We start from the raw sequence: 12,080 nt of genomic DNA, 5'->3' as shown, positions 1-12,080 counted from the left end.
CTCCCCTCTGTCTGGTTGTGCCCTGTTCAGCTTGGAACAGACACAGGTATCCTTAGAGCATAGACCAGGAGCCTAAACATGGCCCTGCTGGCATGTACAGCACAGGAGCAGAGTTTGCTCCCAGAGGAGGCTGTTGAGCCATTTAGTGCCTCAGGGCAGAGGGCAGGTCCCATGTCCCTCATCTGCCTGTTGGTTCCTCTGCATTTGTAGCTGTGTCTTCCTTGCAGGCTCTAACAGCAGCTGATCTCAACCTGGTTCTGTATGTCTGTGAGACTGTGGATACTCAGCAAGTATTTGGACAGCATCCCTGCCCTCTGTCCCAGCCTGTGCTGCTCTCCCTCATCCAGCAGCTCTCCTCGGATTTGGGCACTCGTACAGAACTGAAGTTGAAGTGAGTATGATCAGAGTATCGGGTTCTGTTTCTGGCACTGGCTTTAAATTTACTGCCTGGAAGTGAAAGGTGGTGCTTCAACAAAAGTTGGAGCTTCTGTAGCCTGTTACTGGCATGTTTACAACCAGGAACTTGGAAAAATGTGCCAGCATTGCCACGGAAAGCTTTGCTGCCCAGAGGGAGTAGTGCAAGGAGTACCCAGCTGTAGGTGCCGGTACCTCCGGGATTGCAGCCTGTAAATATTTGCAGTCTGTGCAGTGATGCCCTTTCCCCGAGGAACAATTCCTCTGGGGAGGCAAAAATAGGGATAGTGCCATGTTCCCTGGATAGTATAGTATCCAGAGCAGCTTTGCTCTGTCCTCAATTCTTAACCTGTCACTGGACTTTGTGTTGGCAGTTTCTCATCGTGACTCCCAGAAAGGCTCAGTGGGAGGTGGCAGCAGGAGCTACTCCAATAGTGTCTGGTAGATGTTCCAAGCAAAGCTTGTGTGACAAAATAGTGACTGTGCTGATACTTGCCATGAACATTTTTAGTAAGTGAGTCAAAACCCTGTTATCTGCCCTAAAAAACTAACTTGTTAAGGTTCCTACAGGTTTTGACATGGCTTGGATGGAAAAATGAGTTGAGTTAAAAACTTGATTTAATAGAGATAAAGCAAGCCAGAAAAACTGAAAAGAGATTCAAGTTGCAGTTAAGTTGGTAACTGGGGCTAAAGCTGTTGCTATGAAGTTTAAACTGGTTTGTTAGTGGAAACCTTCTGCAGTGACCACATTGCCTTACTGAGGCTGTGGTTTGAAAGCTGATGGCTCTGAGCTTCAGAGAGACTTATTGGTAAAAGTCTTGCTCTTCCCCCACTTCTTCTTGGATAGACCTTAAAAATAACCCTACACGAACTAAGCCTTGCTGCTGAGGGGTTTTGCTGTCTAATGAGTGACTAATTCTGCATGCACTGTGAAGGCATCAAAGAAAATATCTACTGAGAGCCACCTCCAGCACTGTGGGGAGTTCTTGCTGTTTCTCCTTCTTTGGTTCCAGCAGCCAGGTTGTGTGGCAGGTGGGGCAGGCTGGGAGCTGTAGGCTGCCCTTAAATGTCAAGGAAGGGATAGGTGGACTCTGCTGTGAGTCAGGAAAATTTATTTCCTGACTGTTGAACATACTGCAAAGTTTGGGTGGGTGGGGAGCAGAACTGTGCATCTTCAATGCTAAAATGAACCGAGTAGGGTTGGGATCTCTTGTTGGGTTTGGTTCTAACCTTGCTCTCTCTCCTTCAGTTACTTGGAGGACGCAGTGATGCACCTGGACCAAAGTGACCCCATCACCCGAGACCACATGGGGTCAGTCATGAACCAGGTGCGGCAGAAGCTCTTCCAGTTCCTCCAGGTGGAACCTCACAACCCTCTGGGCAAGTCTGCGCGGCGCCTCATGATCATGCTCCAGGGCCTGGTCACCCCCAGCATGACCTAGGAGGACCTGGCTGCCTCGTGGGCTGCTCCACCCAAGCCCACCCAGCAGATCAGTAGTTACAAACGACGTATGGCTTGTGTTAAGAGCTCTTGCCAGGAAATCTATTGACACACGTGTGATGTCTCTAAGGCGAACGCCGTCTGTGTATAGTTCCAAATAGTCACTGAACGTTCACTTGGCTTCTTTTTCCTAAATAGCCTCTTTTTGAGAGAGTTAAATCTCTCGTTCACCTGCCCATCCGTCCCCGAGGCCTGGCTGGCAGTCCCAGTCGCACGCAGCAGAAGCCGATGGATTTTCTTACCCCTTTCAAAGTTTGGAGTCTGCTGCCATCAGCAAAGGAGAAGGGAGGTGTGCGCTGAGCCCCGAGCGCGGGGGCTGCCGGGGACACGTGCTCCTGGCTGACCAGAAACCTGTACCCACATCTTAGTGAAGGGCTCAGACTCCTCCTCCCCGCGGGGCCGAGGCGCAGGACCAGCTGAGCGGGAGCGGTTAGTTCAGGTGTGTTAGTTAGTTCTTAGTTACTCCAAAGTTGGTTGACTCCAGATCTGCACTGGGGGGTCTGGCCCACCCGAGGCAGGGTCGGGCAGGGGGTGCTGCCTCTGGAGTGCCCCGAGGGGAGGCTCTGGGTTGGGGTGCTCAGGCAGCAGCGAGCTGCCAGAGCCCCGGGGGGGCCACTGGTTCTGTTGTGCATCGGAGCATGTCCATGTTTCAGGCATTAGTTTTGGTTCTTACGCCAAGGTTTTTCTTTTTATCTAAATTTTGAAGGTTTTTTTGTTGTTTGGGGTTTTTTTTGTTTGTTTGAGTTTTTTGTTTTGTTTTTCTTTTTTTTTTTTTTGAAATAACATTAAGAACAATTCAATAAAAAACTTTTTGAGAAAAAAAAGTGGGGACCTTCTTCTGCTGTGTGATAGAGGGAAGACTGCATGGCCTTTGAGGATATGAAACCATCTCCAGGCTTGAGCCTAGGCCAGGATGCCCTCTCTCTTCCCAGATTTTCTCCTGACTCTCTCTTCAAGCTTTCCTATGTGAGTCCAGCTGGGCCCAGCCATCTCTGCTTCCTGGGAGAGCCAGGAGGTGGTGGTGGGCTGCCAGCTGTGGGAAGTGGACACTAATTCTCCTTTTCACAGCAAAAATGTCTCCTGCTGCTCCTCCCTCCCAGAAAAGAGAAGAAAATACTCTGGGGAGACCTTAGAGCACCTTCCAATATCTAAAGGGGCTCCGAGAGAGCTGGAGAGGGACCTTGGACAAGGACATGGAGTGACAGGACAGGGGGGAATGGCTTCAAACTGCCAGAGGGCAGGGTTAGATTGGATATTAGGAAGAAATCCTCCCCTGTGAGAATGGTGAGGTACTGCCGCAGGTTGCCCAGAGAAGCTGCCCCATCCCTGGAAGTACCCAAAGCCAGGTTGTGGCTTAGAGCGACCTGGTCTAGTGGAAGGTGTCCCTGCCCATGGCAGGGGCTTGGAACGAGGTGATCTTTCAGGTCCCTTCTAACGCCAACCATTCCGTGATGAACTGCAAGGAGCGGGGTCCGGCCCCGGGGGCTCCTCCGCCCCTCGGCAGGGCGGGCTCAGCCGGTGCCGGGGGCTGGTCCCGGGGCGGTGCCGGGGGCGGGGAGCGGGGCCGGGGCTGCGGGCGGCGGGCGCGGAGCACTCGGCGGCGGCGGCGCGGGGTCCGCACCATGGGCGGCGGCTGCTGGCGGCTGCTCGGCGTCGTGTGCCCGCTGCTCCTGCACCTCGGTGAGTGCCGCGGGGCCGGGCTGCGGGGGACACCGCCGGGGCTGGGGGGGCTGGCGGGTGGGAGCGGGACCCCCGGCCGCCTCCGGCGCTGGTGCCGCCGCGCCTCCCGCACTCCCGTAGCTGCGGGGAGCGGGGCTGCCCGGCTGTCCCGCGGCTCAGCGATCCACCCACCCTTGTCCCGTGTCCTGCGATGCTCCGACCCGGCTTTGCAGCGCTGTCCGGGGTCCCTCTGCTCCGGTTCTCCAGTCCCGAACCAGCCCCTGTGCTCACCCCGCGTTCCTCCTGGCTTTCCCTGCTGCCCTCCGTCACCATGACCGCTGGGGAAGGGTCATCCAGCAGGTCCTGCACCTCACCGGCACCAGCGCGTCCCCTCCACACTCTCCCGCTCCTCCGTGAGCCGAGGGAGGACGCGGGGCAAAGCGGTACCCAGTGACATCCCTGCCCTGAAGAGGGAGGGAGGGCTGGGGTTAACCTGGTCCGGGCGCACGGAGGGTGGAGGACAGGGGCCACCGAGCTTCGGGAGGATTTCAGGCTCAGAGGGTGGGTGATTCCGATCCTTCCCCAGGAGCCGCGTCGGCACCCGCTTGGGAGCGAGCGATGCTCTGCAGCGCCCTGGGAAACTTCCTCCCTGCGTTTCCCTTGGGCTTTCTCCCTGACGGAGCCGGGGGACAGGTTTTTCCCCGGGGTTTTGCAGCGAGGTAGTGGAAATGATTTACCCTCCTGGTTTCTCCTTCCTTGCCTGCCCTGCCCAGCCTTGTGCCAAGGGAGCTGGGCAGAGGGAAGGGCTCGTGCCGGGAATTAGAGGAGCCCAGAGGAGCAGGGACCAGCCGGCTGAGGGTAGGCATCTGCTGGTGTCCCTGGGCTGGTGGGAGATGTGCTTGGCTGGGTCAAAAGAGGAGCAATGGGTCCCACTTTATCGATACCTGCTCTGTTTTTGCCCCACGTGTCCGATATCAGAGACTGTGCTCGGGGGTTCTCATCACAAACATGTGCTGTGCCCCATGATGGGCTGTCAGGCTTGTTGGTCTCGGCCACAGGTGCTTTGCTCAGGACCTTGTTCCAGGGGCGCAGGCATGGGATGCCAGCAGCCAGGCACACGGTTCCCTGGAGACATCCTGGCTGCCCCAGCAGCCACCGGGCAACTTTCAGCTCCTTCTGGGGTCACCCTCCCACAGGGGTCCCCAGCAGGACTGTCCTCAGTTGGAGACCTCCCTGGCACACACTCATGGCCCTTCCAAAAGTCTCACAACTCCCGTGAACTGGCCAAGGGAACTCATATCTGTCTGGCCCTGTGGGACCCCAGGGGCAGAGCTGGGGACCATGCAGGGTTTCCCTGTGACCCGGCCACACACCTTTTTGGTGACCCAGCCACACACTGGCTCTTTTGGGACTTCCCCTGGCCATGGATGCACTCACAGCCCTGGCCAATACACCCTGTCATCCATCATCCCATGGCCAGTGGTGAATCCTTTGTGGAGCAGAGCAGGGAATTGAGGCTTCTCAGGACAAAGCAGCCAGAGTTGCACTTGTGCCTCTTCCTTTTGTGCTTTTCCTTCCCCTTTCCCTTCCCCCCTTCCCCTTCTTGTTTCCATTTTCCCTTTCCTCTTTCTCCCTTCCACTTTCTCATTTCCATTCCCCCTTCCCCTTCCTCTTCCCTCCCTTTTCCCTCCCTTTCCCCCTTCCCCTTCCATTCTCTCTTTCCTTTCCCCCTTCCCTTCCTCTTCCTTCTCCATCTCCCCTTCCCCCTTTCCACTTTCCTTTTCCTTTCCTCTTTCCCCCTCTCTCCCCCTGCAGTCGGAGCAGGGACTCCAGCTTGCTGAGCCTTTGCTTTGTTTGCTGATTTTTTTTTTTTTCCGTTGTAGTCACAAATTAATCTTTGCTGTCAGGGGATAAAGGCCGGGACAGATGGCTCCGGGGAGAGCCGGGGAGGCCCGAGGCGACGCGGCCGGCAGGAGCCCCGTGGCTAATGGCAGCATCGCTGCGGGGTCGTCACATTGTGCCGCGCCGGGTCCCGGGCCAGGAGCGAAGGTTCGCTACGAGTGCCCAGGGAGGGGGTGCCGGGGGGTCCAGGGGGATGCAGAAGCCCCTCGCCACGTTTCAGAGCCCCGGTGTCACCCCCACCTCGTGCCACCCTCACCCCCAGTCACCCCCGAGCCGGGCAGGCGATGCTGTCGGGGGGGTCCGCGGGGACTCAGCTCCGTCTCTCCTCTCTGTGCCCCCCCAGCCGCGAGCCAGGAGCCCGTGAGCATGGCCGGGCAGTGCGACACCATCTACAAGGGCTTCGCCGGCTGCCTCATCAGCCTGGGGGACAGCATGGCCCAGAGCGTCCGGCAGCAGCAGGAGGAGGGCGGCGAGGAGGCGCAGGAGCTGGACACCATCTGCAAGTGAGTGTCCCCGTCCCTGTGGGAGCCGCTGGGACGGCCGAGTGACCTGCCGCCAGCATCCCCCCCACTCCTGCCCTCCTCCCCAGGTCCTGGGACGACTTCCACACCTGCGCCAGCGAGGTGCTGTCGAAATGCCCCGTGGAAGCGTCTGCGATCTGGGAGTCGCTGCGCCAGGAGTCCCGCAAGATCCAGTTCCAGGGGAACCTGCAGGAGCTGTGCAGCTCCCGGGGACGCCTGGCCAGCGCCCGGGGCTCGCCGGCCGCTGAGACCAACCAGGCCACGCTGCGGGGCTCGGCCACCCCCCTGCACCCCCGTGTCCTGGCCCTGCTGGCCCTGCCGCTGCTGGTGGCCCGGCTCTAGCCCTGCCCGCCCGGGGGTGCCCGGGTGACACCCCGGGTCGGTCCCCCCGGTGCTGGCTGGGAAGAGGTACCCACTGAGCCCACCCACCATCCCGGGCATCCCTCGTGGGGCACGGTCCTCTCCTGCAGCACTTCAGATGGATCTATATTTATATTAAAAGACACTTTTACATTTCTCCTGTCTCTCTGCCATGGGATGCCCCTCACACCCTTCCCAAGCTCCAGGAATTGGAGAGGAGATGCTCCCTGGATCAGTCACCAAGCAGGGCCAGCAGGGAGGGTTGGTGGCTCTGTCCCCAGGAGCCCCAGGAGGGCTGTCCTGGGGATTCCCACTGCCCTGGTGTTCCCTGACAGCTGCTTTCAGGGCTGGGCATAGAAGATATAGAAGATATTCCCTTCAGGGGTGAAACAAATGGTTTCTTCATTTTAAAGGTCACCTTAGGAAAGCACAGGACGTGTATTTCTCTTTTTGTCTTTTTTGCAGCTGATAGCTTGTCCTCTGATGGGCAACTCCGGTGACATTTTCTGTGAGGAATCCTATTTTCCAGTCCTTTTATTTAAGTCCTACTGTATTCATGGTCATGAAGAAAACTGGGGTTTGCAGGGAAGAGAGGGTTTGTTTTTTTTTTAGCCAAAGTGATAGAGGTGAAAAAATCCGGAACTGAAGCTTTCATCCAGGTCCCAGTGGGACTTGTTGAAGTTGAACCAAGGTGATGTGTGGGAGTTTAACTTGGTTAAACTTGTGTGCCCATCGGTGGAAGACACTGCAATTCCCATCCCTGTTAATGCTGAAAAGTTAAGATATTTTTTCCCAGCTACCAAAACAACCCTTTGTGCAAACCCAGTCCCCCAGGCGTGGGCTGGCAAGGGGCCTCCCCACACTCCAGGACACAGCCATCGGCCCCCCGCCCCCAAAGGGCCACTGGAATTGCAAATGGGCCACTCCAGCTGTTGCACAGAACCTGGGCTCCTCACTGGTGCAGACCCCAGCTCCCAGCAGTGGTGGGTAGATCTGTTGCGCATGTGGGAAAAGATCCTGCTTGGGAAAGGCGAGAAAATCCTCCGGCCAGCACGAGTGCCACCATGCTGTGGATTGTGCCAGGCTCAGCCACGAGCAGGAGCGATGAGCTCCTACGTACCTGCTGTGAGTAGTGAGTTGTTGCCGTTTCTGTGATTCCTGGGGTGACCTCAGGGCTGTCCCAAACACATTCCAGGAGCTGGGCACATGGTTTTGGCCCAGGGAAATGTTTTCCCGCTGGCCCGTGGCCGAAAGCCTTCAGTGTGTGAGTGAGGAGCTCAGTTACTGCTGTCTTTGTTGAGCCAGGGAAAATTATCGTTTGTTTCATCGTTAAAGCTCTTCCCGGGAGGTCTGGTCATGTGTGACCCCTGACCTCTGGGATGTCTGGTCATGTGTGACCCCTGACCTCTGGGATGTCACCCTGGCTGTCCCGGTCCCGTGCCAACCTCTGGGGCCAGAAACACTGCCGGGGTTGTTGTGCTGTGGTGCATCCCTCAGGGCTGGGCAGTTGCTGTCAATCCCTCAGCTTTATGGGCAGCCCCACATTTATTTCATGTTATTTATTTAATTACCAGCCTGGAGCTGACTTGGGGGGGACACAAAACATCTGAGCTCGCTGAGGGATGGTGGGACTGGCGTCCCATGGGACACGAGGCAAGACACCGCCCCATCTCTCCTCACCCAGCAGCTGCTGCTCCCCGTGTTTAACGCCAGAGCTGGGGGGATAATCCGCCGATTCTTCCCTTCCCGGTTCCCGACAATCCTGTGTTTAAGGGTGAATTAGTGCCGGATCCCGGCAGGGCGGCTAAGAGGATAAACGCCAGCCGGGCGCCGGCCACGCACCGCACAGCGCCTGCCGGCACCTCCCTGGGGATGGGAGCGGTGGGAGCAGTGGGATCACTGCCGGGGGGGCTCCCCAGCGTCCTGCAGTGGGAGGCAGCCGGGGAGATGGAGCGCCACTGGTGCGGTGCTGTGACACGCTGTCACCACGGCGGTGACACTCGCCGTCAATAAACCGTGCTGCTTCCATCCCGCTGGGATCAAAGCCCGGGATCAAAGCTGCTGTCACCCACCGAACGCTCCGGGCGCCTCACTCTGCCTATGGAAAGACACGCCACGCATGCCCCGTGTCCTGGAAGATGTCACCGTACGTGTCACACACCCTTAGCCATGTCACCGTGTCACCGTGTGTCCCGAGCACCAGCGCGTGTCACGTGGCTCACACCCTTGGCACTGCTTCCACACGTGTCCTGCGGCTGGAAGGTGACACCAGAATATGTCAGCACACAGTGCCTGCAGGCACTGATGGGTCTGGGGAATTGGGATTAGGATTTGAGGGTGCTGGGCTGGGGTGGGCCTGTTGGTCACCACTGCTTGGTGATACCCCACAGTGCAAGAGTCCTTAGCAAAGCACTGTCCAAACCCCACTGCCACCTGTGACACCTAATCCTCCTTCGAGAAGGTGCCTGCAGGGCTGAGGGTGGCAGTGTGACAGCAAGGATGGGCATGCCAACCATCCGAAAGCTCTTTGGGTGCTCCAGAACTGGGACGATGAGCTGGTGCCTGTCTTTCCATTGGGTCCAAGGGTTTGGGACAGCCCTGCAGCTGTGTCCTGTTGTGGAAGGGGACAGCGTCCTCGTTCCTGCCCCCAGAACAAACAACTGGCTCCCTGCACACCGGCAGCATCTTAAAGCAACTGTCCAGGCTGAAACCTGCGGGTCTGGGGGACAGAGACTGGTGGACCCCGGCACTGGGAGCCTCTGGAGCACCCAGTGTGCTGTGAAAACCCCTCTTTCCGGTTATGAAACTCTGGTGACCTACTTTACACTCCCTGCTTTTGTTCCTAATTCCCAGATATGGCCGCTCTCCAGATTTTGCCCATCAAGGCAAATTAATTGGAGTAGATCCTAATTTGCTCTCTGCTATTCTTTGGGCAGAAGATTAAATGCTCTGCAGACATTATCTGCCTCTCTCTTCTCTGAGAGACAAACCTGAATTATTAAAAAAAAAAGAAAAAAAAAGGGATAAAGGCTGCCCGAGTCCGGCTGAGTTGATGTTTGAATTCACTTTTTGTAATCGCAGAAGGGGCTGGGGAGGTTCCCACGTCCTGGGCAGCTGGAACCAGATGGTGACACTATTCTGGGCGGCTGTGTGAGTGAGATGGCACACGTGGCACAGCGACACGAGGGCCAACCTCCCAGCCACTCCGCCCGACGCCTCCACCACACCATGGCTGAATCCTCCAGTCCTTTGCCCAGGGAAACTCTTCCCGGAGAAGGTGCCGGCCAGGGAATGACTCCTTGTCTGTGGGGACGCACTTGGGTTTTCCCAGCTGGAGGGGTCGGTGTGGGGGCCACCAGCAGAAGGGGGATGGCTCCTTGCCCTCCCACAGCCCCCAGTGCCACCGTTCCAGCCTGGTGTCCCCATGGAAGAGCCCACCCAGGCACCAGCAGAGCTGCCTCCTGCATCACCGGCACCCCGGGGGGAGAGGGAGCGTTGGAAGCCATGAGTAGCTTGGAGGACACTGTGTCACAGGCCTGGCCACTGCCTGAGCTTGCGTGGGGATTTCTGCCGAGCCAAATGTCCAACTCTCCATAAGGAAACACCAAAAGTCAACCTCAATCCCTGCGGATCGCAGGCAGTGGGAACAGCTGAGCCGGAGTCACCTCTGCCGTGGGGGCCGTGCCCAGTCCCCCGCCTGGCACCCCATCTGCGCTCAGCTCTGGGGCTTTTTTATTCCCCAGAGAGGCATATGGAAAGTTGGATTTCTTTTTTAAGCAGCTTTAATTGAACATCCTCCCTCTCCGACCTCTGCTCAGCCTTCCCGGGACAACCTTGAGCTCTGGCCTGGCGTGGCCGCTGAGGGACAGGATGAAGCAGTGCTGGTGGGAGCCCAGGCACCCAGAGCCCAGAGGGACAAGAGGCTGCAGGGCATCCTCGGCGCTCGGGGCTTCACAGCCCACAGCCGGTGTCCCCAAGGAGCAAGGTGCTTATCCTGGTGAGAAAACTTCCTGCTGTAGCCTCAGGAATGGCTCTAGATGGATTCACAGGTTTCAGGGGCCAGTAGATGGTGATCTCAAAGCCAAACTGAGTGCCTGACCTGGCAGGCAGTGGATCATGTGGATGAGCAGACAGTTCCCAGCCTCATCCCTGGGTGCTTTGCCAGGCGGATGTCGGCTTTGTGCGGATGTCTGGTGTGATGTTGTCTTGGCTCCAGTGGGTCTCAGAGCACCACCGTGGCATAAATAATACAAGAGTGAGCTGCTCTGATTAAAGTTCTCAGAAGTCCGTGGTTCTGGCCCAAGAGTTGGATACGTGTTGGCTCTTTGACATTTTCCAGTGGTGATGGGCCTGGAAGTGCCTCATTTTATGTTCTCATGGGGCTGGTCAGGAAACAAAGCTGTGAGGAAGCAGCTAATGGAAGATGCATCCCCTGAGGGAAATGCATCCTTGCAGAGCACTTATCCCTGTGGCCAAGGTGAGGCAGCCCACCGCTCCACACCCAGCTGTAGCAGCTGGGATGAAGAGGAGAGGCACATGCTGGTGGCACCAAACTGGGATGACCTTGAGAAACAGCCTAAAATAACAGGATCAACTTAAATAGGGACACGTGCAAGATTTTACAGGACAGACACAGGCTAAGCCACCTCCCGGGGACAGTGCAGAGGACGTGTGGCTGTGGAAACATCTCCAGAATGAAAAGGGGGGGGAGTAAGAGGGTTGAAAACGCACCAGTAGCACCATTACTGTGTGGGACAACAAGAACTGGGGAATTTTTCTTGCAGGGAACTGTACAACTCATCAGATCTGTCAGGTCCAGCCTAAGCAGCCCCTTCTCAACCCTCACACATTTCCACGCCTTATTGGGAATTACGTGGAGAAGAAGCTGATGACAATAGCGTGCATCAGCAGGTACAACTTTTATTACATTACGACTTACTAATCATTTTAAACAGCCGAAGATCCCAGGAGCATTGAAATAAAACCAGCTATTTTTAAAAGCATGGTAGGAGTGTGAAAATAGCCCCACTCCACCCGAACCGCCTCGGGAATGACGTGACAGCCAGGCTGGAAAACAAGCCCGGCAGTGTCGTGTTTGTATCTTCCCCAGAGAAAGGAGAGCTGTCAGCATCCCTGCAAGGTGTCATCCCTCATCCCCCTGCTTTCAGGTCATCCAGGGCCAGGACGTGGAGTGTTTTGTTGGGTATGGGCAAAGGATATGAGGAAGAAAGCCCACAGGCAGTTACCAAGCAAACTTTGTGGGTTTTGTGGCACTTCGTAGCTGGGGAAAAGAAAGGGGAAAGGAATGTGCCTCGTTATTCTGTTGTGCACAACAGCTAGCCCGCAGGGACCGGGTTTTCCCTGCCAAGGAAAAGGACCTTCCGGGCAATTCTCTTGCAAAGGGAGTGTTTTCTCAGAGCCCCGAAGCCCAGCAGGGAGCCCTCGGAGCTGCTCGGTGGGAGCAGCTCTGCCAGGCGCCCCTGGGCAGCTCTCAGAGCTGGGTTTGGCTCCGGAAAGGAGGTGAGGAGTCATCCATCCTTGGGCAGTGCATCCCCATGGCCATCTCTCCAAGGCAGGAGCATGGGGAGGGGGAACACCATCCCTGGGGGCCCGTGGGGCTGAGCGGTCTTGGGACCCTGCGGGAGCTGAGGGGTCCCGGAGCCCTGATGGGCCCCAGATGGCACTGAGGGGGGTCCCAGATCAGACTGGGGGTCCCAGAGCCC

General features: G+C 57.1%; 2 protein-coding genes across 3 annotated transcripts in view; both read left to right on the top strand.

The window, feature by feature from the left end:
• Window positions 1-2,674, top strand: part of EDC4 (enhancer of mRNA decapping 4) — a 32,539-nt gene extending 29,865 nt beyond the window's left edge. For both annotated transcript variants that reach the window (XM_017824189.1, XM_017824188.1), the window contains exons 28-29: window positions 228-391; window positions 1,664-2,674. In XM_017824189.1, coding sequence (XP_017679678.1) covers window positions 228-391; window positions 1,664-1,856 — 357 coding nt within the window. In that variant the 3' untranslated portion in view covers window positions 1,857-2,674. The remainder of the gene's footprint in view (window positions 1-227; window positions 392-1,663) is intronic.
• An 846-nt stretch (window positions 2,675-3,520) lies between these two features.
• Window positions 3,521-6,513, top strand: NRN1L (neuritin 1 like). The gene is made up of 3 exons (XM_017824339.1): window positions 3,521-3,595; window positions 5,820-5,979; window positions 6,066-6,513. The coding sequence occupies exons 1-3, from the start codon at window positions 3,538-3,540 to the stop codon at window positions 6,337-6,339; spliced, it is 492 nt and encodes a 163-aa protein (XP_017679828.1). The 5' UTR covers window positions 3,521-3,537; the 3' UTR covers window positions 6,340-6,513.
• The last annotated feature ends 5,567 nt before the right edge of the window (window positions 6,514-12,080 follow it).

Source organism: Lepidothrix coronata, unplaced genomic scaffold (assembly GCF_001604755.1).
Source record: "Lepidothrix coronata isolate B3197 unplaced genomic scaffold, Lepidothrix_coronata-1.0 Scaffold110, whole genome shotgun sequence".
Taxonomy (NCBI): Eukaryota; Metazoa; Chordata; class Aves; order Passeriformes; family Pipridae; genus Lepidothrix; species Lepidothrix coronata.
This window is presented reverse-complemented; position numbering and strand designations above follow the sequence as displayed.

Bases quoted from the DNA above. Each gene is read 5' to 3' on its own strand.
- NRN1L (XM_017824339.1), top strand. From the start codon at position 3,538: ATGGGCGGCGGCTGCTGGCGGCTGCTCGGCGTCGTGTGCCCGCTGCTC. The intron at 3,596-5,819 runs GTGAGTGCCGCG...GTGCCCCCCCAG, and splicing joins CCCGCTGCTCCTGCACCTCG to CCGCGAGCCAGGAGCCCGTG. The intron at 5,980-6,065 runs GTGAGTGTCCCC...CCTCCTCCCCAG, and splicing joins GAGCTGGACACCATCTGCAA to GTCCTGGGACGACTTCCACA.